The sequence below is a fragment of the Brachycentrus maculatus genome, unplaced genomic scaffold (assembly GCF_059751285.1).
Source record: "Brachycentrus maculatus isolate JH-2025_06_01 unplaced genomic scaffold, ASM5975128v1 h1tg000050l, whole genome shotgun sequence".
NCBI classification, from domain to species: domain Eukaryota; kingdom Metazoa; phylum Arthropoda; class Insecta; order Trichoptera; family Brachycentridae; genus Brachycentrus; species Brachycentrus maculatus.
Window position 1 is genome coordinate 1,817,111 of NW_028280804.1, and position 25,488 is coordinate 1,842,598.

General features: G+C 33.8%; 1 protein-coding gene and 2 long non-coding RNA genes across 8 annotated transcripts in view; 2 read left to right on the forward strand and 1 right to left on the reverse strand.

The window, feature by feature from the left end:
• The first annotated feature begins 8,679 nt into the window (after nucleotides 1-8,679).
• Nucleotides 8,680-10,110, forward strand: LOC148312077 (uncharacterized). 2 transcript variants are annotated; one of them, XR_015839296.1, is made up of 3 exons: nucleotides 8,700-9,112; nucleotides 9,242-9,477; nucleotides 9,801-10,110. It is a non-coding gene; the product is annotated as an uncharacterized LOC148312077 (long non-coding RNA). The 2 variants fall into 2 exon arrangements; XR_015839295.1 differs by lacking the exon at nucleotides 9,242-9,477 and having other exon boundaries at nucleotides 8,680-9,112.
• Nucleotides 10,111-15,789: 5,679 nt separating this feature from the next.
• LOC148312078 (uncharacterized) lies at nucleotides 15,790-17,226 on the reverse strand. Of its 2 annotated transcripts, XR_015839288.1 has the most exons (3): nucleotides 16,788-17,193; nucleotides 16,423-16,658; nucleotides 15,790-16,099 (listed from the first exon to the last, which is right to left on the reverse strand). It is a non-coding gene; the product is annotated as an uncharacterized LOC148312078 (long non-coding RNA). The 2 variants fall into 2 exon arrangements; XR_015839287.1 differs by lacking the exon at nucleotides 16,423-16,658 and having other exon boundaries at nucleotides 16,788-17,226.
• A 20-nt stretch (nucleotides 17,227-17,246) lies between these two features.
• Nucleotides 17,247-25,488, forward strand: part of Acf (ATP-dependent chromatin assembly factor large subunit) — a 32,525-nt gene continuing 24,283 nt past the window's right edge. For all 4 annotated transcript variants that reach the window (XM_088277870.1, XM_088277871.1, XM_088277868.1 and 1 more), the window contains exons 1-6: nucleotides 17,247-17,591; nucleotides 17,813-18,151; nucleotides 21,787-21,988; nucleotides 22,545-22,758; nucleotides 23,838-24,094; nucleotides 24,798-25,083. In XM_088277870.1, the coding sequence (XP_088133996.1) occupies nucleotides 17,479-17,591; nucleotides 17,813-18,151; nucleotides 21,787-21,988; nucleotides 22,545-22,758; nucleotides 23,838-24,094; nucleotides 24,798-25,083 (1,411 nt within the window). In that variant the 5' untranslated portion in view covers nucleotides 17,247-17,478. The remainder of the gene's footprint in view (nucleotides 17,592-17,812; nucleotides 18,152-21,786; nucleotides 21,989-22,544; nucleotides 22,759-23,837; nucleotides 24,095-24,797; nucleotides 25,084-25,488) is intronic.

A 25,488-nucleotide genomic window follows, 5' to 3' on the forward strand; every position in this document is an offset into this window, starting at 1 on the left:
ACGAATATAAAATAAATATAGTAATCCAATGCCTTCTATACGTTTAGGTATAACTAACTAACTAACTAACTAACCATCACGCCGCTTCCCCGTAGGGGTAGGTAGAGAGAATCGAACGCCAAACCACTCGGTCTTTGCAAACATTCTTTGCCTCTTCTACATTCATGCATCTCCTCATACATACCCGACGATTATTACGACTCCTGATCCGGCCGCTTTCAAGTATTTGACATACCTGATTGTGCCAAGTTTTCCTCGGTCGTCCTCTGCTTCTTTTTCCAACTACATTCGCCTCATAAATTTGTTTAACCGTTCTTTCTTCACTCATACGCTCCACATGTCCAAACCATCTCAACACACCTTTATTAATTTTATCGATAATGCTTATCTCAGCCTTACATTCTTTCCTTATTTCATCATTCGAACATCTATCAAACATCGTTTGCCACACATTCGTCTGAGGGATCGCATTTCGACTGCATTCAGTCTGCTTTCATCCTTCTTTTGCCAACTCCATGCTTCGCTTCCATACATAAGGGTTGGAACCAGAACTCCATTGTGTACTGCCAGTTTAGCTTCCGCTGATAGATTTTTATTTGCTAAAACTGATTTTAGTGCACCATTCACTCTGTTCCCAGCATTCACTCTCCTTTCTATGTCTTTATCAATCTTTCCATCCCTAGAAAACATACTACCCAAATATATGAAATCATCTACCTGTTCCAAAATCTCCCCATTTACCAATATTTCACACTCAGATCTACATTCATCTCTTTCGTCGTTTAGGTATATACTTCTATAATTTTCGTTTCTTCATGTAATATTTTTTATATATGAATTGCCTCTTTTGTCTGAAAAGGTTATGTATATATATATATATATATATATATATATATATATATATATATATATATATATATATATATATATATATATATATATATATATATATATATATATATATATATATATATATATATATATATATATATATATATATATATATATATATATATATATATATATATATATATATATATATATATATATATATATATATATATATATATATATATATATATATATATATATATATATATATATATATATATATATATATATATATATATATATATATATATATATATATATATATATATATATATATATATATATATATATATATATATATATATATATATATATATATATATATATATATATATATATATATATATATATATATATATATATATATATATATATATATATATATATATATATATATATATATATATATATATATATATATATATATATATATATATATATATATATATATATATATATGTAATAAAATAACTAGGTACCTACCCATACATTTTATTAAGTACCTACAAATAGTACCTACATAAAACAGTTCTACCAACAGATGTCGCATGCGTCACTCAGAAGAAAACAAAAGACTTCCGATAATATTATTAACTGTCAGAATCATATAGATATAAAAATTATTGTAAAGATTAATTAAGAATAAACTTTTATTGTCGTTTCTTTAATTAAAAAGCAACACATTGTTTATTTTATTATTATACACCCACTTTACATATTATTTACACTTAATTTTCAAAAGGAAAATATTACCACGTTATAAAACGACAATTTTGTTAATCAAAAATAAAGAAACAAAATAAAAATAAAAATGGATACTGGTCCTCAAACATTACAAAACTTACTAGAAAAATTAATACAAAATGCTCAGGTAAGCAAACATCAAAATTTAAAAGATATTTCAGAGAAGTTCATCATTGAAAAATTTACAAGCAAAAATCCTAATGCAAACCAGTGGATAGATATTTTTGAAAAAGAATGTATACGTTTTGAGGTGACAACGGATGAGAAAAAAATTGAAATATTAAGATTGTTTATGGATAAAAGTTGTAAAGATTGGTACAGTTCGATGATGATAAAATTTTCCATGAACTCAGAATGGATAGTATGGAAAAACAACTTTTGTAAAACATTTACAAACAAGGGATGGAACCATGTAATGTTTGCATTATCTTTTAAATATAACGACGGTTCCTTGTTAGACTATGCCATAAGGAAGGAAAAACTTTTGTTGGAGATGAGAAGAACGATCGACATGGGTACCTTAGTAGATCTTATTGTGGCTGGTTTACCAGAATTTATAATTAATAAGATTGATAGAGAAAAATTAGAAGATACAGTCGATTTATTCAATGAAGTAAAAAAACACGAAAACATTGTAAATAAAAAAAGGTTTTCGGATCAAAGAAGATATGGAAATCTAAGAACTAGTGGTAAAATTAAAGATAAAAGTCCATGTAAGATTTGTGAAAAATTAAATAAGGGAACTCGATATCACCCTGAAGTAACGTGCTGGTTTAGAACAAAGGAGGATGATAAGTTTAATAATAAAAATACTATCAGACATGTAAACAATTCAGTTATAGAAGCTAAGTTAAACGAAACCGATCAAAAAAACGAATAGTAACACCATTAATAAATGTCAAACTATTACTAAATGATCAAATTGAAATATTTGGAATTTACGATTCAGGTTCAAATGTTTCTCTAATAAATTCTAAGTTATTAAAACTAAAAGGAAAAGGAAACAATATGAATGAAGCAGATTTAGTAACAATTAATGGTGTTAAAAAGACAAACGGTTTGACGACTTTGAAAATAAAAATATTTGAATTGGAAAAAAACGTTGATGTATATATTATTGATGAAGAAAATTTCAAATATGATTTTTTGATAGGATTAGATATGATAAAAAAATTTAAACTAATCCAAAATGAAGACTTAAAAATAACACAAAAACAATGCTTGAAAAATGAAAATAAAAAGAAAGTAGAAAAAATTTCTACAAAATATAAAATTAAAAATAGTGAATTTAAAAATACAGAAAATAACAACAGCGAGGAATGCAAAATAAATTATAATGAACATGTAAAAGAAGAAGATTTTGAAATAAAAATAAATCATTTAAATCAATTTCAAAAATCTAAAATAAATGAACTGATTTGCAAATATAAATCCGTTTTTGCAAAAGACAAATATGATATCGGCACTGTTAGTGGATACGAAGCGAGGATAGACTTACTAGTAGACAGATATTGCAGTAAGAGGCCTTACAGATGTACTGTAGAAGATAAAAAGGAGATAGAAAAACAAATTGCAAAATTACTGGATAATAAGCTAATAGAAGAATCCTACAGTCCATTTGCTGCACCTGTTACATTGGCATTTAAAAAAGAGGAAAACAAAAAATCCAGACTGTGTATAGATTTCAGAGACTTGAATAAAATAGTAGTGCCTCAAGCTCAACCATTTCCTTTAATTGAAGACCTAATGATAAAGACCAGGAATTGCAAATTTTTTTCAACACTAGATATAAACTCAGCGTTTTGGTCTATTCCTTTACGAATCGAAGACAGAAAAAAGACGGGATTTGTTACACAAGAAGGACATTTCTAATGGACTTGCCTACCATTTGGATTGAAGACCTCACCAGCAATTTTTCAAAGGATACTAGGTAACATATTAAGAAAGTATAAACTTACTGATTTCACGGTTAATTACATAGATGATATTCTTATATTTTCTAAAACTTTTGCTGAGCACATTAAACATCTAACACAGTTGCTGGAAGCGATCGAAACGGAAGGTTTCAGGTTAAAATTTACAAAATGCGCATTTGCGTCAGACTTGGTAAAATATCTAGGTCATATAATTCAAAATAATTCAATAAAACCAGTAAAGGATAATTTGATTTCAATAAAGAATTTTCCTGTTCCAAAAACGATAAAAAATGTAAGACAATTTCTGGGGAAAATAAACTTTTACCATGAATACATACCAAAGAGTGCAATAATACTAGATCCATTGCATAACTTACTAAGGAAAAATCAAAAATTTATTTGGTGTGATAAATGCCAAAAAGCATTTGAAATAACAAAAAGCATGCTTTGCTCACAGCCCGTTCTAGAAATTTTTGATCAGGATTTACCAATCAACATTTATACCGATGCTTCTTTAGAAGGTGTTGGGGCCATTTTGAAACAAAAGCAGCCCGATGGTAGAGAAAAACCAGTGGCATACTTTTCAAAAAAACTAAATGAAGCCCAGAAGAAAAAAAAAGCAATATATTTAGAATGTTTAGCAATTAAGGAAGCAGTAAGATATTGGCAATACTGGTTAATAGGTAAATCATTTACGGTTTATTCAGATCACAAACCTTTGGAAAATATGAATCTGAAATCTAGGACCGATGAAGAGTTAGGTGATTTAACATATTATTTATCGCAATATGAATTTGAAATAAAATATAATCCAGGAAAGAAGAATTTAGAAGCAGATTGTCTAAGCAGGAATCCAGTATTAGAATCGAGTGAAAATGCAGATGAACAATTAAAAGTTGTAAATTTGGTTAAATTAGAAGATATTTTAAGAGATCAGAATAAAAATGAAAGAATTCAACAGAAAAAAAAACAAATGGATTGAAAAAAACAATGTCTATTTTGAAAAGGTCAAGAAAAAAGAAAAAATAATTCTTTCAGAACCGTTTAGCATCGAAATCATAAAAGACATACATGAAAACCTATGCCATATTGGAATTGGACAAATGCAAAAAACTATTAGTCCACATTACACAGCCAAAAATTTGACAAAAAACATAAAAACAATTTGTAGAAATTGTGAAATTTGTATTAAAAATAAATCAAGAGGACAAAAGAAATTTGGATTTATGTCTCATCTAGGCCCGGCCACAAAGCCTTTTGAAATAATATCTTTAGACACAATTGGAGGTTTAGGAGGTTCAAGATCAACAAAAAAATATCTACATCTCTTAGTGGATCACTTTACAAGATACGCATTTATTTTAACCTCGAAAACTCAGAATGCAAATGATTTTATAAAACTAGTCATGAAAATAACAGAAACCGAGGATATTGGTATGCTTCTCACCGACCAATACCCAGGAATAAACTCGAAAGAATTCAAGGAATTCTTAAATGACAAGCAGATCCCAATAATCTTCACTGCAGTAAATGCACCATTCTCAAATGGCCTAAATGAAAGGCTGAATCAAACATTGGTGAACAAAATCAGATGCAAAATAAATGAAAAAGGGAAAAGAAGAGCATGGACCACAATAGCTCAAGAATGTGTTAATAAATATAATAATACTAATCACTCAGTCACTGACTTTTCCCCAAGTTATCTTTTATATGGTACAGATGTAAATATTTTACCCAACGAATTAAAACAAGGAAAATCTAATAATGACTGGATTAGAGACAGGAAAATAGCGTTTGAAAATACAATAAAATCACATAATTACAATAAAACATTATTTGACAAAAATAGAATAGGCTGCGAATTCAACGTAGGAGACATGGTGTATGTGGAAAATGGAAACAAGCTAAACAGAAAAAAATTGGATGAACTAAAAATTGGACCTTATAAAATTATTGAAAAAATTTCTAACTCAATATACAGAATTGATACAGGTCACAAAAAAATAAAATCAAACCTTTATCATATCACTAAACTTATACCAGTCCCTTCACTACAAGAAGATGATCCGGAGGACGAGTGAAAATTTTACTATGAATTTTCATCCCCAAGGGGGGAGATGTAATAAAATAACTAGGTACCTACCCATACATTTTATTAAGTACCTACAAATAGTACCTACATAAAACAGTTCTACCAACAGATGTCGCATGCGTCACTCAGAAGAAAACAAAAGACTTCCGATAATATTATTAACTGTCAGAATCATATAGATATAAAAATTATTGTAAAGATTAATTAAGAATAAACTTTTATTGTCGTTTCTTTAATTAAAAAGCAACACATTGTTTATTTTATTATTATACACCCACTTTACATATTATTTACACTTAATTTTCAAAAGGAAAATATTACCACGTTATATATATGTAATAAAATAACTAGGTACTTACCTATACATTTTATTAAGTACTTACAAATAGTACCTACATAAAACAGTTACCACCAGATGTCGCATGCGTCGCACAGAATTAAACAAAAGAGATCCGATAATATTATTAACTGTCAGAATCAGATAGATAGATAGATAGATAGATAGATATAAAATTATTATAAAGATAAATTTAGAATAAACTTTAATTACAAAGCAACACATTGTTTATTTTATTATTATACACCCACTTTACATATTATTTACACTTAATTTTCAAAAGGAAAATATTACCACGTTATAAAACGACAATAAAAGTTTATTCTTAATTAATCTTATTAATTATAAATTCTGGTAAACCAGCCACAATAAGATCTACTAAGGTACCCATGTCGATCGTTCTTCTCATCTCCAACAAAAGTTTTTCCTTCCTTATGGCATAGTCTAACAAGGAACCGTCGTTATATTTAAAAGATAATGCAAATGAACAATTAAAAGTTGTAAATTTGGTTAAATTAGAAGATATTTTAAAAGATCAGAATAAAAACGAAGACATACAAATAACACAGAAACAGTGCTTGAAAAATGAAAATAAAAATAAAGTAGAAAAAACTTCTACGAAAGATAAAATAAAATATACTCCAGGAAAGAAGAATTTAGAAGTAGATTGTCTAAGCAGGAATCCAGTATTAAAATCGAATGAAAATGCAGATGAACAATTAAAAGTTGTAAATTTGGTTAAATTAGAAGATATTTTAAAAGATCAGAATAAAAATGAAGACATACAAATAACACAAAAACAGTGCTTGAAAAATGAAAATAAAAATAATGTGGAAAAAATTTCTACAAAATATAAAATAAAATATACTCCAGGAAAGAAGAATTTCGAAGCAGATTGTCTAAGCAGGAATCCAGTATTAAACTCGAATGAAAATGCAGATGAACAATTAAAAGTTATAAATTTGGTTAAATTAGAAGATACTTTAAGAGATCAGAATAAAAATGAAGGAATTCAAAAGAAAAAAACAAATGGATTGAAAAAAAACTGTGTCTACTTTAAAAGGGTTAAGAAGAAAAAAAAGAAAGAAAAAAAAAAGAGCGGAAAAAAGAAAAAAAAAAACTTTATCATATCACTAAACTTATACCAGTCCCTTCACTACAAGGAGATGATCCGGAGGACGAGTGAAAATTTTACTATGAATTTTCTTCCCCAAGGGGGGAGATGTAATAAAATAACTAGGTACTTACCTATACATTTTATTAAGTACTTACAAATAGTACCTACATAAAACAGTTACCACCAGATGTCGCATGCGTCGCACAGAATTAAACAAAAGAGATCCGATAATATTATTAACTGTCAGAATCAGATAGATAGATAGATAGATAGATAGATATAAAATTATTATAAAGATAAATTTAGAATAAACTTTAATTACAAAGCAACACATTGTTTATTTTATTATTATACACCCACTTTACATATTATTTACACTTAATTTTCAAAAGGAAAATATTACCACGTTATATATATATATATATATATATATATATATATATATATATATATATATATATATATATATATATATATATATATATATATATATATATATATATATATATATATATATATATATATATATATATATATATATATATATATATATATATATATATATATATATTTATACATATTACGCTTCACTTAAATACTTAGTATCCATTATACATAGGGATGAAGGGTGCGCAGCAGATGTGTCACACAGAATATGTGTGGGATGGATGGGATTCCGATCCATGACGGGTGTCCTTTGCGATCCAAAAATGCCATCCAAATTAAAGGGAAAAGTCTACTTATCAATCGTCAGACCACTTCTATATGGCTCTGAGTGCTAAATGATGTATAACACCTTATATAGGCAACTAGAATCCGATGAAGTGCGAATGCTAAAATGGTGAGCGGGAAAGTCCCTTAGAGACAAAATAGAGTTCACGCATTCGTGGAAGCCTGGGCGTAATAGACAGGTATAATAAAAAGGTAAAGGAAAGACAATTGAGATGGTATGAGCATATAGGTCGCATATGGGCATTTAGAGAACCCGAATATGTGGTTAACCAGGCAATAGAAATGGATCTTCCTCGAAAGTTATGTAAAAGAAGACCAAGGAATTCATGAGTGATGCAGAAAGATAACATGATTCGAAGTCATGCCCTAAGTGACGTTATCCAGGACAGAAAAACATTTAACCTGAAGACAAGGAGACCTGACCCCAGCAGTCTACAAGGACAATAATCTGGGGTGTAGCCAGGAAGAAGAAGATATAAACTACCATCACGCCGTTACTCTGAAAGGGTATGCAGAGAGTATGGAACGTCACATTATTCTGTCCTGTCATATACACCTAACTTCTTTCACGTCTATATATCTAATTATCATGCTTTCCAATTACGTAGTCTTTTGACCTTACCAGATTTTAGATTCTGATTGATATAATATTTTTTTAGTCGAAGCTAAGGTTAATTTGACGTTAGTAACCAAAGTCTATTCAAAATGTTACGAAAAATTTATTTTCTAAATATATTTATTGAACAATATACCCCGGTTTTACTTGCGTTGTTTTTCCCCGTAGGAACTTTTTTCCATATGGAATTATTATTCACCATCTGTTCGCGTTGTCTTATGCTGGTCACTCACGACGAGGAAAATAGTAGATTTTGTTACATTTTCTCTGGTTTTGTAACGTTCAAGTACGAAATTCGGAAAGACGAAAGATTTCACTGCCAACCTGGCGATATGACGCGAAATCATTAGTATATAATGTTTGTATATAAGCTTCGTTCGAGTCTGGCCGGGCGGCCGTTATGAATTCATTGCACAAACTAATTTATATAATTCATTGTAAACAATAAATGACAAGCCGGGTGATCTCGTGTTGAAAATAACTATTATATATTGGAAATGTGAGTACTTCATTATTGGTAAGGCGTTTCCTCTCATTCCGCCGTTTGCTAAACAGCTGTCAAACAAATTACGCAAGAAATTTGTCTCGACTGCTGCTCAAATAAGCGCTAATTAGAAGAAATATGTATTCTATAACCTCCGGAATGACCCCATCAACAGCATTGCAGGTAATCAACTGTTTTTGTTGTTGTTTTTCATGCCTGAAAAACTGTGCAATCTTCTTTGTGTGAAATGTCATTTTGACAGTCCGTTGACAGCGAGTCTGTTTTTATTATTGTTTTTATGTTATATTTTAGGTAAAGTACGGACAACCGGCATAGTTACAAGCACATTTATTGTCATATAATGTTATTTATTGCACTATATGCATATAAAATAAGATTCAACAAACACAAAAGATGTCATTCAAAAAATAGCTACAGCACGTGGCGTATAGATTTTGAAATGGTTTTCCAGTTTTACTTATACAGTTACAAATGTCAATTTACTAGTGGGTGCAATGCTTGCCCATGTTTTGTTCACAAAGAAATAGGTATGGATGATAATTAATAAATAATATTGGATATATGATGAAAGAAGACCAGCCCGACGAAGCTTGCAATCGCAAAACCGGACTGGACTCTTTTGCTGACAAATTTCCAGCCCCCATCTGTGCTCCACGAGTAGTTTTATGATGAGGTTGGAACTCTTCATATCAACCCCTCCGAGAAGCCTGCCACTGTATACCTTATAAGACCATCTTAGTGTATACCGGTGTCTGATATCCTCATCATCGGAGATCGCTCAGTGGGTCGTAATGCTAGCAATTATTTTTCAAACATAAAAACTAATTCTGTAACTTTGTTACCTTTTCAGACTCTTGCAACTATTGGCAAATGACTTGTCGCGGCAGAAGGGTTCCATTTCCCCCATTGTGTTGGCGCTTTGGACAGTTTCATTTCCTAGCGCTGGATCAGAATATATAAACTACAGAGGACGATTCGGCATTGTTTTATTTGGATGTGTAGCCAGTAATTACTGTTTTAGTGTTTGCAGATATGTATAGGCAGATAGATGATATAACCATGAAACGTGTGTTATTGCACAATTTTCTTGGGAGTTATTCATCGTGACTAATATATATGTATACTCTCCCCCCTGAAAATAAACATATTATGCTCTTAAATATGTTTTTATTTTGTTCATTAATGACCGAGATCCTTGAAAAGTATCATCCTATCCCGCTCTCTGTGATCTTACAACATTGACCTTAATTTTTTACAGAAATGCAATCTAAAGTAACTAACTGACCATCACGCCGCTTCCGCAGGGATAGGCAGAGAGAATAGAACACCACACCACGCTACTCTTGTCTTTGTACACATTCTTCTTTACGCATCCCCTCACACATCCTCCTCCCAACCCTTCTCCGCACCCCAAAGGTGCATAGGGCACTGCATTATATAGAAGCAGTGTTATCTTGATCGTTAAATACACGAAGGAAAGGTGATCAGCCTTTCGCTTCAGGTACCAGTCCAGGGTCATATTAAATATATATTTGACTGAAAAATCAATAATATTTATTGCGACCCTCTTGGGAATCAAACCCGGGACCTCCAGCATGGTAGCCTAGAGCGCTAACCGCTACACTATGGAGGCGGACCTCATACATACCCGCCGATTATTCGGATTCCTGAATTGACCACTTTCAATTATTTTAAATACTTGATCATGCCAAGTTTTGCCCGGTCATCCTCTGCTCATGTTCCCAACAAGATTCGCCTCATAAATTTCTTTTACAATCCTTTCTTCGCTCGTTCGTTTAGATCTTTTATAACTAACTAACTAACCATCACGCCGCTTCAGGCAGAGAGAATAGAACGCCACACCACTCTGTCTTTGCAAACATTCTTCGCCTCTTCCACGTTCATGCATCTCCTCATACATACCCGCCGATTACTACGACTCCTAACCTGACCACTTTCAAGTATTTGGCATACCTGATCGTGCCATGTTTTTCTTGGTCTTTCTCGGCATAAATTTGTTTTACCGTTCTTTCCTCACTCATTCGTTCCACATGTCCAAACCATCTCAACGCACCTTTCTTAATTTTATTGATAATGGTTATCTCCGCTTTGGATTCCTTCCTTATTTCACTATTCGAACATCTATCATACATCGTTTTGTCGCACATTCTTCTGAGAGATTGCATTTCGACTGCACTCAGTCTACTTTCATCCTTCTTTTGCCAACTCCATGTTTTACTTCCATACATTAGAGTTGGAACCAGGACTCCGTTGTGCACTGCCAGTTTAGCTTCCGCTGATAGGCTTTTATTTGCCATAACTGATATTATTAGAGGGTATTTCTTTTTCATCGAGAATTTTAATGACTTCCTTTAATCTGACTCTATCGAATGCTTTAGTAAGACCTACAAAGCAGAGGTAAGCTGTCTTATTGAACTCTATTGCTTTTTTAACTAATTTGTCTAACAACAAATGTGTTGAACTTATTTACGTCCGAGTTCACTCGGTTTCTCAGCGTCACATATTTAGCATATTCTTCTGGTGACGGTGAGCTTCTGTATTTCAGATGGCTTTTCTTCGGCGAGTTCCTTGACTTCATCAGTAAACCATTTTATCAATAATGATTATCTCAGCCTTGCATTCTTTCCTTCTTTCACCATTCGAACATCTATCATACATCTTTTTGCCTCACATACAAATAAAACTAACTAACCATCACGCCGCTTCCCCGCAGGGGTAGGCAGAGAGAATCGAACGCCACACCACTCTGTCTTTGCAAACATTCTTTGCCTCTTCTACATTCATGCATCTCCTCATACATACCCGACGATTATTACGACTCTTGACCCGGCCGCTTTCAAGTATTTGACATACCTGATTGTGCCAAGTTTTCCTCGGTCGTCCTCTGCTTCTTTTTCCAACTACATTCGCTCCATAAATTTGTTTAACCGTTCTTTCTTCACTCATACGCTCCACATGTCCAAACCATCTCAACACACCTTTCTTAATTAATAATGTAATAAATAATAAATAATATATATAAATAATAAATAATGTATGTAAAAATAAAAATAATAGATCAACCTGGCTGATCGGTGATAATATGCGTGAATAGCCTATAAATAAAAAAAAGACATTCATAATAACAGCAATGGGGGCGCGAGATAGAGACAGGCATGAATATAGAAAGAGGTAGAAAGACATTCGCCGGAGCTAGCGGTTGAGTTCGGCTTCGTCCACAGAACCAAAGATCAATTAACGAACATCTATTTACTTATATTTCTTCTTTTTTTATGGCTATTCACCCTTCTAGCCAATGCGAGTTATTTTTTATTTATATATTATTATTTTACACTTTTTACAATTTAAAAAAGATAAATGTTTGAGTTTTTATTATTTACAAAAAAAAACTTCAATTTCATACTATTTCTGTGAGCCTGAGCGGCTCATTATTAGAAAGTGGTATGAAATTGTGGTAAAGTGGTTCGAACCGAAAAACTTTGATTAAAAAATCCGAGACACTAGCCACGGGACCACAACCCGATACGATTTGAATTGAAATCGTTTGTTTTCCTGTAATTGGGGTTAGCTTCATTATTAAGTTGGTTTGTTTAGTTAGTTATTTTATATATTTCATACACATTTACAAATGATTTTCAATTAATTTTGTTTGTTAGGGGAGGTCGATGAGATTGAGATGTTAGTGGAAAATGGAATTGGATTGAGAAGACAATACTTGACATGTAAATTTATCTTAAAATTTTCGACTAAAAAATATAATATTCTGATTTAAAAAAATGATAGTTAATTCCGAGGGGGCGTCAGAGGCCTGCACTTGCAGGGCATTAATTGGAGACCTAGATCTTATTTCATTGGGTGCCCGTTTAATGACGGCTTCTTTTCAGACCTCTCCAGCATTAGCATTCCGTTTTCCACTAACCTCTCAACCTTATTAACCTCCCAAACTTGTTTGTAATAATTTTTATTTCTGCTAATAATTTGGATGCAACTGGCTATCCAGAAGCTTTCAGATTCATTGTCGTTGCATGACCTAGTTGTGAAAGTAGAGTGGAGTTCCCTAGATTTTCAATTCTGCGGCGATTGCATCGTTCAGAACTATCTTCAAAAGCTGTTCCGCACGACCGCGCTTTTGTTGTTTTCGAGTCATCTTGCCCTTATGTGCGGCGCGGCGAATTGCCGGCTTTGTGAGTCAGTGACAAATTGACATTCTGATTCTGGAGAAGGGTGATGCAGGGGACAGAAGACGATTGAAAGCACGCGTGGAGAAGAATCATTAAAGATATCATGAAATACATTTAAAAAATAAAAAATATAAATTATACATTTGTGGGTTACAATAGTACATGTAGGAAGGCTCAATATATAAATACATACAGATAAACTTCACAAAAAACATAATAAGATAATAAAAAAAAACAAATAATTCAAATCGTATCGGGTTGTGGTCCCGTGGCTAGTGTCTCGGATTTTTTAATCAAAGTTTTTCGGTTCGAACCACTTTACCACAATTTCATACCACTTTCTAATAATGAGCCGCTCAGGCTCACAGAAATAGTATGAAATTGAAGTTTTTTTTTGTAAATAATAAAAACTCAAACATTTATCTTTTTTAAATTGTAAAAAGTGTAAAATAATAATATATAAATAAAAAATAACTCGCATTGGCTAGAAGGGTGAATAGCCATAAAAAAAGAAGAAATATAAGTAAATAGATGTTCGTTAATTGATCTTTGGTTCTGTGGACGAAGCCGAACTCAACCGCTAGCTCCGGCGAATGTCTTTCTACCTCTTTCTATATTCATGCCTGTCTCTATCTCGCGCCCCCATTGCTGTTATTATGAATGTCTTTTTTTTATTTATAGGCTATTCACGCATATTATCACCGATCAGCCAGGTTGATCTATTATTTTTATTTTTACATACATTATTTATTATTTATATATATTATTTATTATTTATTACATTATTAATTAAGAAAGGTGTGTTGAGATGGTTTGGACATGTGGAGCGTATGAGTGAAGAAAGAACGGTTAAACAAATTTATGGAGCGAATGTAGTTGGAAAAAGAAGCAGAGGACGACCGAGGAAAACTTGGCACAATCAGGTATGTCAAATACTTGAAAGCGGCCGGGTCAAGAGTCGTAATAATCGTCGGGTATGTATGAGGAGATGCATGAATGTAGAAGAGGCAAAGAATGTTTGCAAAGACAGAGTGGTGTGGCGTTCGATTCTCTCTGCCTACCCCTGCGGGGAAGCGGCGTGATGGTTAGTTAGTTTTATTTGTATGTGAGGCAAAAAGATGTATGATAGATGTTCGAATGGTGAAAGAAGGAAAGAATGCAAGGCTGAGATAATCATTATTGATAAAATGGTTTACTGATGAAGTCAAGGAACTCGCCGAAGAAAAGCCATCTGAAATACAGAAGCTCACCGTCACCAGAAGAATATGCTAAATATGTGACGCTGAGAAACCGAGTGAACTCGGACGTAAATAAGTTCAACACATTTGTTGTTAGACAAATTAGTTAAAAAAGCAATAGAGTTCAATAAGACAGCTTACCTCTGCTTTGTAGGTCTTACTAAAGCATTCGATAGAGTCAGATTAAAGGAAGTCATTAAAATTCTCGATGAAAAAGAAATACCCTCTAATAATATCAGTTATGGCAAATAAAAGCCTATCAGCGGAAGCTAAACTGGCAGTGCACAACGGAGTCCTGGTTCCAACTCTAATGTATGGAAGTAAAACATGGAGTTGGCAAAAGAAGGATGAAAGTAGACTGAGTGCAGTCGAAATGCAATCTCTCAGAAGAATGTGCGACAAAACGATGTATGATAGATGTTCGAATAGTGAAATAAGGAAGGAATCCAAAGCGGAGATAACCATTATCAATAAAATTAAGAAAGGTGCGTTGAGATGGTTTGGACATGTGGAACGAATGAGTGAGGAAAGAACGGTAAAACAAATTTATGCCGAGAAAGACCAAGAAAAACATGGCACGATCAGGTATGCCAAATACTTGAAAGTGGTCAGGTTAGGAGTCGTAGTAATCGGCGGGTATGTATGAGGAGATGCATGAACGTGGAAGAGGCGAAGAATGTTTGCAAAGACAGAGTGGTGTGGCGTTCTATTCTCTCTGCCTGAAGCGGCGTGATGGTTAGTTAGTTAGTTATAAAAGATCTAAACGAACGAGCGAAGAAAGGATTGTAAAAGAAATTTATGAGGCGAATCTTGTTGGGAACATGAGCAGAGGATGACCGGGCAAAACTTGGCATGATCAAGTATTTAAAATAATTGAAAGTGGTCAATTCAGGAATCCGAATAATCGGCGGGTATGTATGAGGTCCGCCTCCATAGTGTAGCGGTTAGCGCTCTAGGCTACCATGCTGGAGGTCCCGGGTTTGATTCCCAAGAGGGTCGCAATAAATATTATTGATTTTTCAGTCAAATATATATTTAATATGACCCTGGACTGGTACCTGAAGCGAAAGGCTGATCACCTTTCCTTCGTGTATTTAACGATCAAGATAACACTGCTTCTATATAATGCAGTGCCCTATGCACCTTTGGGGTGCGGAGAAGGGTTGGGAGGAGGATGTGTGAGGGGATGCGTAAAGAAGAATGTGTACAAAGACAAGAGTAGCGTGGTGTGGTGTTCTATTCTCTCTGCCTATCCCTGCGGAAGCGGCGTGATGGTCAGTTAGTTACTTTAGATTGCATTTCTGTAAAAAATTAAGGTCAATGTTGTAAGATCACAGAGAGCGGGATAGGATGATACTTTTCAAGGATCTCGGTCATTAATGAACAAAATAAAAACATATTTAAGAGCATAATATGTTTATTTTCAGGGGGGAGAGTATACATATATATTAGTCACGATGAATAACTCCCAAGAAAATTGTGCAATAACACACGTTTCATGGTTATATCATCTATCTGCCTATACATATCTGCAAACACTAAAACAGTAATTACTGGCTACACATCCAAATAAAACAATGCCGAATCGTCCTCTGTAGTTTATATATTCTGATCCAGCGCTAGGAAATGAAACTGTCCAAAGCGCCAACACAATGGGGGAAATGGAACCCTTCTGCCGCGACAAGTCATTTGCCAATAGTTGCAAGAGTCTGAAAAGGTAACAAAGTTACAGAATTAGTTTTTATGTTTGAAAAATAATTGCTAGCATTACGACCCACTGAGCGATCTCCGATGATGAGGATATCAGACACCGGTATACACTAAGATGGTCTTATAAGGTATACAGTGGCAGGCTTCTCGGAGGGGTTGATATGAAGAGTTCCAACCTCATCATAAAACTACTCGTGGAGCACAGATGGGGGCTGGAAATTTGTCAGCAAAAGAGTCCAGTCCGGTTTTGCGATTGCAAGCTTCGTCGGGCTGGTCTTCTTTCATCATATATCCAATATTATTTATTAATTATCATCCATACCTATTTCTTTGTGAACAAAACATGGGCAAGCATTGCACCCACTAGTAAATTGACATTTGTAACTGTATAAGTAAAACTGGAAAACCATTTCAAAATCTATACGCCACGTGCTGTAGCTATTTTTTGAATGACATCTTTTGTGTTTGTTGAATCTTATTTTATATGCATATAGTGCAATAAATAACATTATATGACAATAAATGTGCTTGTAACTATGCCGGTTGTCCGTACTTTACCTAAAATATAACATAAAAACAATAATAAAAACAGACTCGCTGTCAACGGACTGTCAAAATGACATTTCACACAAAGAAGATTGCACAGTTTTTCAGGCATGAAAAACAACAACAAAAACAGTTGATTACCTGCAATGCTGTTGATGGGGTCATTCCGGAGGTTATAGAATACATATTTCTTCTAATTAGCGCTTATTTGAGCAGCAGTCGAGACAAATTTCTTGCGTAATTTGTTTGACAGCTGTTTAGCAAACGGCGGAATGAGAGGAAACGCCTTACCAATAATGAAGTACTCACATTTCCAATATATAATAGTTATTTTCAACACGAGATCACCCGGCTTGTCATTTATTGTTTACAATGAATTATATAAATTAGTTTGTGCAATGAATTCATAACGGCCGCCCGGCCAGACTCGAACGAAGCTTATATACAAACATTATATACTAATGATTTCGCGTCATATCGCCAGGTTGGCAGTGAAATCTTTCGTCTTTCCGAATTTCGTACTTGAACGTTACAAAACCAGAGAAAATGTAACAAAATCTACTATTTTCCTCGTCGTGAGTGACCAGCATTACTGGTTTCGTTGTACCTCCTATGTTTCTCGCGGAGCGCGCCGTTTTTAGCTTGTCAACTGAAAGCCGCGCTAATTTTATTGAATTACATTTGTTGTTTATGACGAATATTTTTCAAATATGGACTGTTTCTAAGGGACATCTTTAACATGTTCATATGTTGCTAACAGAGTTAGATAAAATTCTCTCAAGTTTCAAGTCGTATTGTTGTTTTACACCTTCGCGTTCTTAGACCTTTCAACATGCCTTTATTAAAGAGAAAAGCCTTTGAGAAGTCGTCAGGTTCCGAGTTTCTCAGAGATGACGAGGAAGTGTTTCATTGTGAGATCACCGACGAAATATTTCGCGATTATGAGTAAGTGTCGTTACTTATGATTCGGGTTTAGGGATTATTTTGATAGCAAAAATTTCGACCGTTTTATTTTGCTAACCCTCATTATCGCGGCGTTTACGCAATTGCCCATGCGTAACCCAAATTTTGTATCGGCGTAGTAGAATTTTTAAACTTAATTATCCGATGTTAGTGTTCAAATATCTAAAAAAAATACGCGTTTTTATCGTGTTTTTTGTTTGCAGGGAATACTGCGAGCGAATCATTCTCGTCAATTCGATGGTGTGGTCGTGTGAAATGACAGGGAAACCGAACCTTACTTACACAGAGGCATTGGATAGTGAGAAAAATGCCAGGAAATCATTGAGAGATTTTCCCATGGAGTTGAGGGTACCGATTCTGTACTTGGCCTCCAGAACTAAGCGGTGTACGTTTGCAGAGATGCAGGACGATGTGTTCAACTTTGTGCGGGACCGCTACTTTGTGGGAGAGACCGTGGAAGCGTGTCTAGAGGGAGATGCGTGGTCCGAGGGGCAGATCCTCTCGGTAACAGCTCCTAAACAACTACCCACAGATTCTAAAGGGTAAATATTACATATTTTACATTATGTTAAAACTTGTCCGGCTCCGTAGTCTAATAGTCAGCATGCTGGGCTACCATACAGAAAGTCCCGGGTTCGATTCCCAGGGGGGGTCCAAATACCAATGATTTCTTCACTCTAATATTTATTCAATATCACCCTGGATTAGTGCCTGAAGCGGAGGGCCGATCACCTTTCTTTGATATCTTAACGATTAAGATAACACTGCGTTTATATGATGCAGTGCCCTATGCACCATTGGGGTGCCGATAAGGGTTTAATAAATAATATGCTAAAAAATTACATCAATGTTCATGAGGCAAAAACAAATGATATTTTTTAGCGAGGCTTTGTGATATAAGAGAAACCTCATATCTAACATTTTATCTGTAAATTAATATGATTCATGCAATAGTAATTATTGTTGTGAAAATATTTTTAAAGAATAAAATATCTTTGAATAACAACGGTTTATTAACTGAAAATCTCAAGGTTATTTTGAATAAATTGTATCATCATCATTATGATGCATTGTTCAACTGTATATTTCAATTCAATTTCAATTTTCAATTTCAATTTATTCAACAATAAAATAATATATACAAAACAAACAATATTCAAGTCATGTATATATTAAAAGTAAGCAAGAAGACTTAAAGGTGTAGAAGAATCCCGCTTCGGAAAACTCCTTCGGACACATGGAACAGATCAATATTCAATGTGATATTGTTCAACATAGCGGTAGCTCTTCCTACAGGCATAACCATCGGCAGGTTGGTCCTGTGTATAGGAATGTGAAACAATCTATGCCGACGCTGTCTTAGGTAACTATCGGGAACATAGAGACCAATGTTCCGGATAATTTCAGGATTATAGGACTCTGTAATAATTCAAATTGTTAAACAGAATTACAAATTAGACAGTTACCCGTTTGAATATAACTTATTGGAAAGGGTTGAAAAACCTCATAAAATTGACCATAATTGATACTACATAAAAAAATCTTATTTATTTTTTTACAAAAATGTTAGTAATATTAGTATATAACCACTCACCGAGATTTTTATGTCTACCGGTTTCGAGACTTACCCGTCTATTCGTCAGGACAATCACTACCACAGCATGCAAACAATACTACCCTTCACTACCATAGCACTATTTACACACTTAAAGCTGCACTAAATGTTGTATTCTAACATTTTTCAAGAAAAAAAAGAGTAAAAATGAATAACCACAAAGTAAATGCTTTGAATATTAATAATATTGAGAATAAAAAAAATCTAGTCAAGCCTAAATATGCTTGTAGTGAAAATCGTTTAGTTAATTTATAAAAAATGGTAAACCAAGTTATTTACTGAATGCTTGATTCCCAAATATTCTTGTTTAATACAAGCATGAAAATTTATCAGTGTTTCTTTCAAAAATCATTCATCAGATAACACTTCCGTATTGTATTGATTAGCCCGTTTGGCTACTATACTGTAGGTCCCAGATTCGATACCCAAGAGTTTCAAATCAAAATAAGCATAAGGGATTTTTCCACTTAAATATTTATTCAATATTACCCTGGACTGGACCTGAAGCGTAGTACTGACCAGCTGCCTTTGTAAGATCAATGATCAAATTAACACTGCACCGAGTTGATGCAGTGCTCTCTTCATCATTGGATGCGAATGAGGTTTAAGAAAAGAATTATCTGTAGAAGATTTATATAGATTACAATCAACAGTTATTCGAATAAGAATCCAGTTGGACAACACGTGGTGTCACAGCCTACCAATTAAAAAATCTTTCATAACCCTTTCCGGTCCCCCCAAAAAAAACTAGGTAGACAGTTTCATTCCAATTGGAAAAAACACTTTTGTCAATTGCTTCACATACTGTTGTAATAGATACGAGTGACTAAAATATAAGCTTGGAATTTAAATAAATAATTCTAATGATGAAAAAAATGTCCAATAACATCCGACATGGGACCTAAGATCAAAAAATCGATGTCGAATGAGATTCGACATTGGACCAGTAAGGGTTAATTCTTTTCTCTATTCCTCTTTAAATTTTACAACATTTTGAGTATTTTCAAATACTTGTTCACAAATCTAGATTATCTCCAAGTATAGGAATTATTTATAAAAAAAAGACATCTCAACATAGATGAAGAAGAATATAGAAGTCTGGGCAATTATAATCCGGGATTTGGACCTCACGTACAAATGAAAGAGTATGTGATCAATAAAAAGCTTCTTTCATCTCATCAATAGATGTCTCTAGTGAAATTCTAGTGATTCAAGTACAATGCTTTGAATTTGGATAAAATATGTAGATCTCCCAAGAATTTGAGTAGTGTGGTTGTTAAACCAGCCTATGATGTAAGCCCCGTAAATGCCCAGACTTCCATATTCTACTTCATCTTTGTTGAGATGTCAAATAAATATTTTAATTTCAATGATAATTTAAATACTTGAGTCACATTTGCTCATTCAACTAATTATCTAATTTTTCTTTTGTGCTAAAGTACTATAAGATAATTATAAATTTTTCCGCCTCCGAAGTGCAATGGTTAGTGTGTTTAGCACCGTGCTGGAAGGCACGGGTTCGATTCCCATGGGGGGGGGGGTAAAATAAATATAAGCGATTTTACAGTATTTTATTTAATATTTATATTTATTTAATATTACCCTGGACTGATCCTTGAAGCGCAGGAGTTACACTTTGCCTTCATGTAAGTAACGATCAAGATGAATGCATAAATACGATGCAGTGCCCTATGCACCATCAGGTAACATTCTTTGAAGAAAAAAATGTTAATATTATGCGGTAATGAATTGACTGATATTAATATTGAGGGCTTGAGGAAGAAGACAACAGGATAAATATATGAATGTCAATGTTATTCATATTTATTGTAACTGCAGACAGTTGGTAGAATTCCATATTGAATTGTTAAGTAATATATCCAAAATAAAACAAGGTTTTTGCTGGATTGAATTCTACATTTATTTATGTGTATCTTAATACGTGACGCGCTTCGTCTTCTTAGGACATTATCAAACACTGCCTAAAAATATTTACAAAATGTCCTTATATACCAATAATATCCTATATATCCTTATATACTAATAATATCTTATATACTAATAAATCCTTATATAATAGTAATGATTGTTGGTATATAAAGTAATAATAATAAAACCCTTATCCGCACCCCAATGGTGCATAGGGCACTGCGTCATATAAATGCAGTGTTATCTTGATTGTTTACACATGAAAGAAAGGTGATCAGCCCTCCGCTTCAGGTACCAGTCCAGGGTAATATTGAATAAATATGACAGTGAAAAAATCACTTATATTTATTTTACCCCCCTTGGGAATCCAACCCGGGACCTCCAGAACGGTAGCCGAGCATGCTGACCATTACACTACGGAGGCGGTTGGTATATAAAGACATTTTGTAAATATTTTTAGTCAGTGTTTGATAATGTCCTAAGAAGACGAAGCGCGTCACGTATAAAGATATACATAAATAAATGTAGAATTCAATCCGGCAAAAACCTTGTTTTATTTTGGATATATTATCCAATATATTATATAATATATTATCCAGTTATTCATATTGTCAACTGGTTCATTTTTTCTAGTTCTCCCGCCAAACCCTCTTCCCTGTACTGTTACGAGGTGGAACAATTTGACGAAGAAGTGGATGGCAACGGCATGGGACGGGTGGCCATTGTACCGCACGACCGCGTGCGCAGGAGTCGCGGGGTGTTCACCAGAGAGAAGAATAAGCTCTATCTCAAGCAGTTTGTGGAGCAAGGCCCCGGCGGGGTCATCAGGATAAAGGTAACATCCCTTATTTGTAAATTTTATACCGAAAACACATTAGGTATTATTTTTTATTTTTTTAACATAATTTTTTCCTCAAGTGACACAAATACGGGTATGCAACCCCAGAGTGTCTTAGCCATGAGTGCTATCCAGTTTCTTTCTCCATTTTTTTTTCCATATACCAGTAATACCCATCTCCCTGACCCCCTTTGTATCTACTCATTTGTATCTGATCTCATTATTGTTTTAATTTTTTTTCATCTCACCAATAGATGTCTAGTGAAGTTCTATTGATTCAAGAACAAGGTTTCTAAATTGTTTCATACATATAGAACTTCCAAGAATTTGAATAGTGTGGTTGTCAATTACGGGTAGAATTGGTGAATGTTACAAGTGTGTAAAGTGATCACTTAAACCAGCCTATGGCGGTCGTCAGCCCCGTAAATGCCCAGACTTCCATATTTCTTCTTCATCTTTGATGAGATGTCATAAAATAATATGAACTACATACATGTGATTAATCACAATTTTAAAATTGTATTATTATATTTACTGATTTATTTCTCAACAGGGTAACACAATGGATAAGTACAACATATCCAAGGTGAAGTTTGACCAGATATTCACGGGCAACCCGCCCGAGTTCCCGTCTTCCAAGAAGTTTGATAAGATATCAAATATCGGGGTAAAGGGCAAATTACCAAATGGACAGAAGAAATCAAGTCCAGATAAAAAGAGACAGGAATCTATAGCCAAATACATCACTAAAGTTGACAAATTTGAAGGTAAAATCTTCCTTCTTTTTTGTGGAGACTTTTTTTTTCTATTTGTTTTATCTAAAATGTTAAAATGAGTGCTATAACTGACAAAATGCCATTTATAATATTTTTACTGAGGGAAATAAAGAAAATAATAAAAAATAAATTAAGGTATGCCAAATACTTGAAAGTGGTCAGGTTAGGAGTCGAAATAATCGACGGGTATATATGAGGAGATGCATGAATTTGGAAGAGGCGAAGAATGTTTGCAATGACAGAGTGGTGTGACATTCTATTCTCTCTGCCTACCCCTGCGGTGAAGCGGCATGATGGTAAGTTAATAAAGAAATCCTTTGTGTAAGAAATGTACATTGTGGCAAAGAGTTTGTTTTAAATTTTGCATGTATTTACAAATTTATCAGTTTGATGGATAGACCATAAAAATGGGATCAAGGACTCTCATCTCCTGTATCCTACCCTCATCTATAAAAAAAAATACAATTAAATTACCGTCCCTCTATTCTCATGTGTTTAAAACCTAAGCCAATAAAGCGACTGATAATGATTCATTATGTTTAAAATTAATTGAAATTGCTATTTTCTGTGTCTATGATGCTTTTCTATTGGTCAGTTTAAGATCATGTCATTTTACGCACGGCCAGATTTAATCAGTGTTTACATTGTCCATCAGAATGAGAGGTTTGGCGCATATATATATCATAATAACAAGTTTTTATTTTTAATTTGATATTAGTATGATCAATTCCTGATGATAATCAGTTTGAAATGTATCATTTTATTATCTGAATATATCTCAATTATTGATAGCAATCACTCAACATAAATATTAATTAAGGTTTAACAAATCAACAGGTATATAGCCTTTTCCACTTTTGTTTTATTTGACCAGTACTCAGTAACAACGAAACCCAATCACTGATCAGATAAAATAGAAATGGAAAAGCTATGTAGGTGTTTTATTAGTATAAGTTCCACCAAGAAATCTTATATATGTACAAAACTTATATCTAATTCAAGGTTTTGTCCATATGTCTACTCTTCCGTAGTAGCCAAATGTGTAATACTTTATGTTTAATTGATTTCAGGCACTAAACAGTCCAAAACAATGGAATTAAAAGACAAACTCAGCAAACTCGATCACAAGTCGGGGAAGATACAGAAACACAAGAACGGAATAGCGGACGCCAAGAACCTCAAGGACGAAATGAAGAGAGTCGGCGAGGAGTTGAAGCAGAAGAAACTGGAAGAGAAAATGAAGAAGAAAGAGAAGAGTTTGAAGCTCGCCGCTTACCTCAAGGAGTGGAACAGGCAGAAGGATGACTTGGAACTGGAAGATCACAATGTGAGAATGTTTATTAACTTTTTACAGTCTTTAACCTTTCCCGTACTGATCATCCGAATGGGGGTACCAGAAGACCCCAGTTCATATTTGTATGGAAATCATTGTACGCAGCTCACTGCCAACTGAGTCACAGGTGCCACATCCGTCCCAGAGCGCCGTAAGATGGCGACTAAATGCGGTCATCCGAAAAGTGAGTGGCTGGAAATTGGATCAAACAAAAGCCGAGTAAACCTCTAGTTGTCTCGATCTATCGTAGAGTGAAAGAAATAACATCGACGTTCATTAATGTCGATACTCCTTTGAGGAAAATTCGCACCGACATTCATGTATGTCCATTCTTCCGGAAAGGTTAAAACTATTTAATTTTTTACCATCTAGTATACTGAAAGGAATCAATAAAATCATTAATTGATTCGGCAGTCACTTTGTGCTATTTTTAATAACTTATTTCTAGCTATAACTTATTGACAGTATTTCTAGTGGAATTTACTAAGTAAAACATTAATTAAAAATTAATCAATAAAACCCTCAGAACAGGTATAAGATGTACCTAACTAATTTAAATTTAATAATTAATTATTTTTTACAAGGTAATTTTTTGTCCCTTCAATATTGAATTCTTGAGCTTTTATCCACAATTTTTTTTCTTTATCCGGGACATTTCACATGTTCGTGTTTTTTATGAGTATGCTTTTGTTGACAGCCCCTGCCGCAAAGCATTCCTGTGGAGATCCCGGGCATCCCGAACAAGTACTTTGGGGACTTCATGGCCATCCTGGAGTTCTTCCAGGAGTTCAGCAGGCCGCTGAAGCTGCGCGACGCCTTCCACAACGGGCTGGACATGGAGGTGCTGCGCCGGGCGCTGGTCACCCGCGAGGTGGCCGGCCCGCTCAGCGACATCGTGCAGGTGCTGCTGGGGGCCATCTTCTCCCTGCAGGAGGACGAGGCCGAGGAGTACAACGAAGACAGAGACATTCAGGATGTTAATGGTAAGTTCAATTATGCATACCGCTACTTTTGTGCGTGTAAAAGAAGGTGTCAAACGAAGCATAAATGTAACACTCTCCTTCTTTAGCCTTCTGTCCTGCACTGCTGGATATAGACCTCTTCCATCATCCATCATTCAAACGTTCATCGTAGAATGCTGAATGATAAGGAGAGTGTTATATTACCATACCACAAAGATTTATTTATTAATTTTTTTTATTCGGGAATTGTACAGCTTTACATTTAGTAAAAGTATATAATAAAAAATAGTTACATTCATAAAAAAAGGCAATTACACAATTCCACATTTATGTTATAATAATAATCAAAAACATCACTAGATATAAAATAAAATAAAAAAGAAAGGGAGTGTGTGTGTGTGTGTGTGTGTGAGGAAGGGAGAAAAG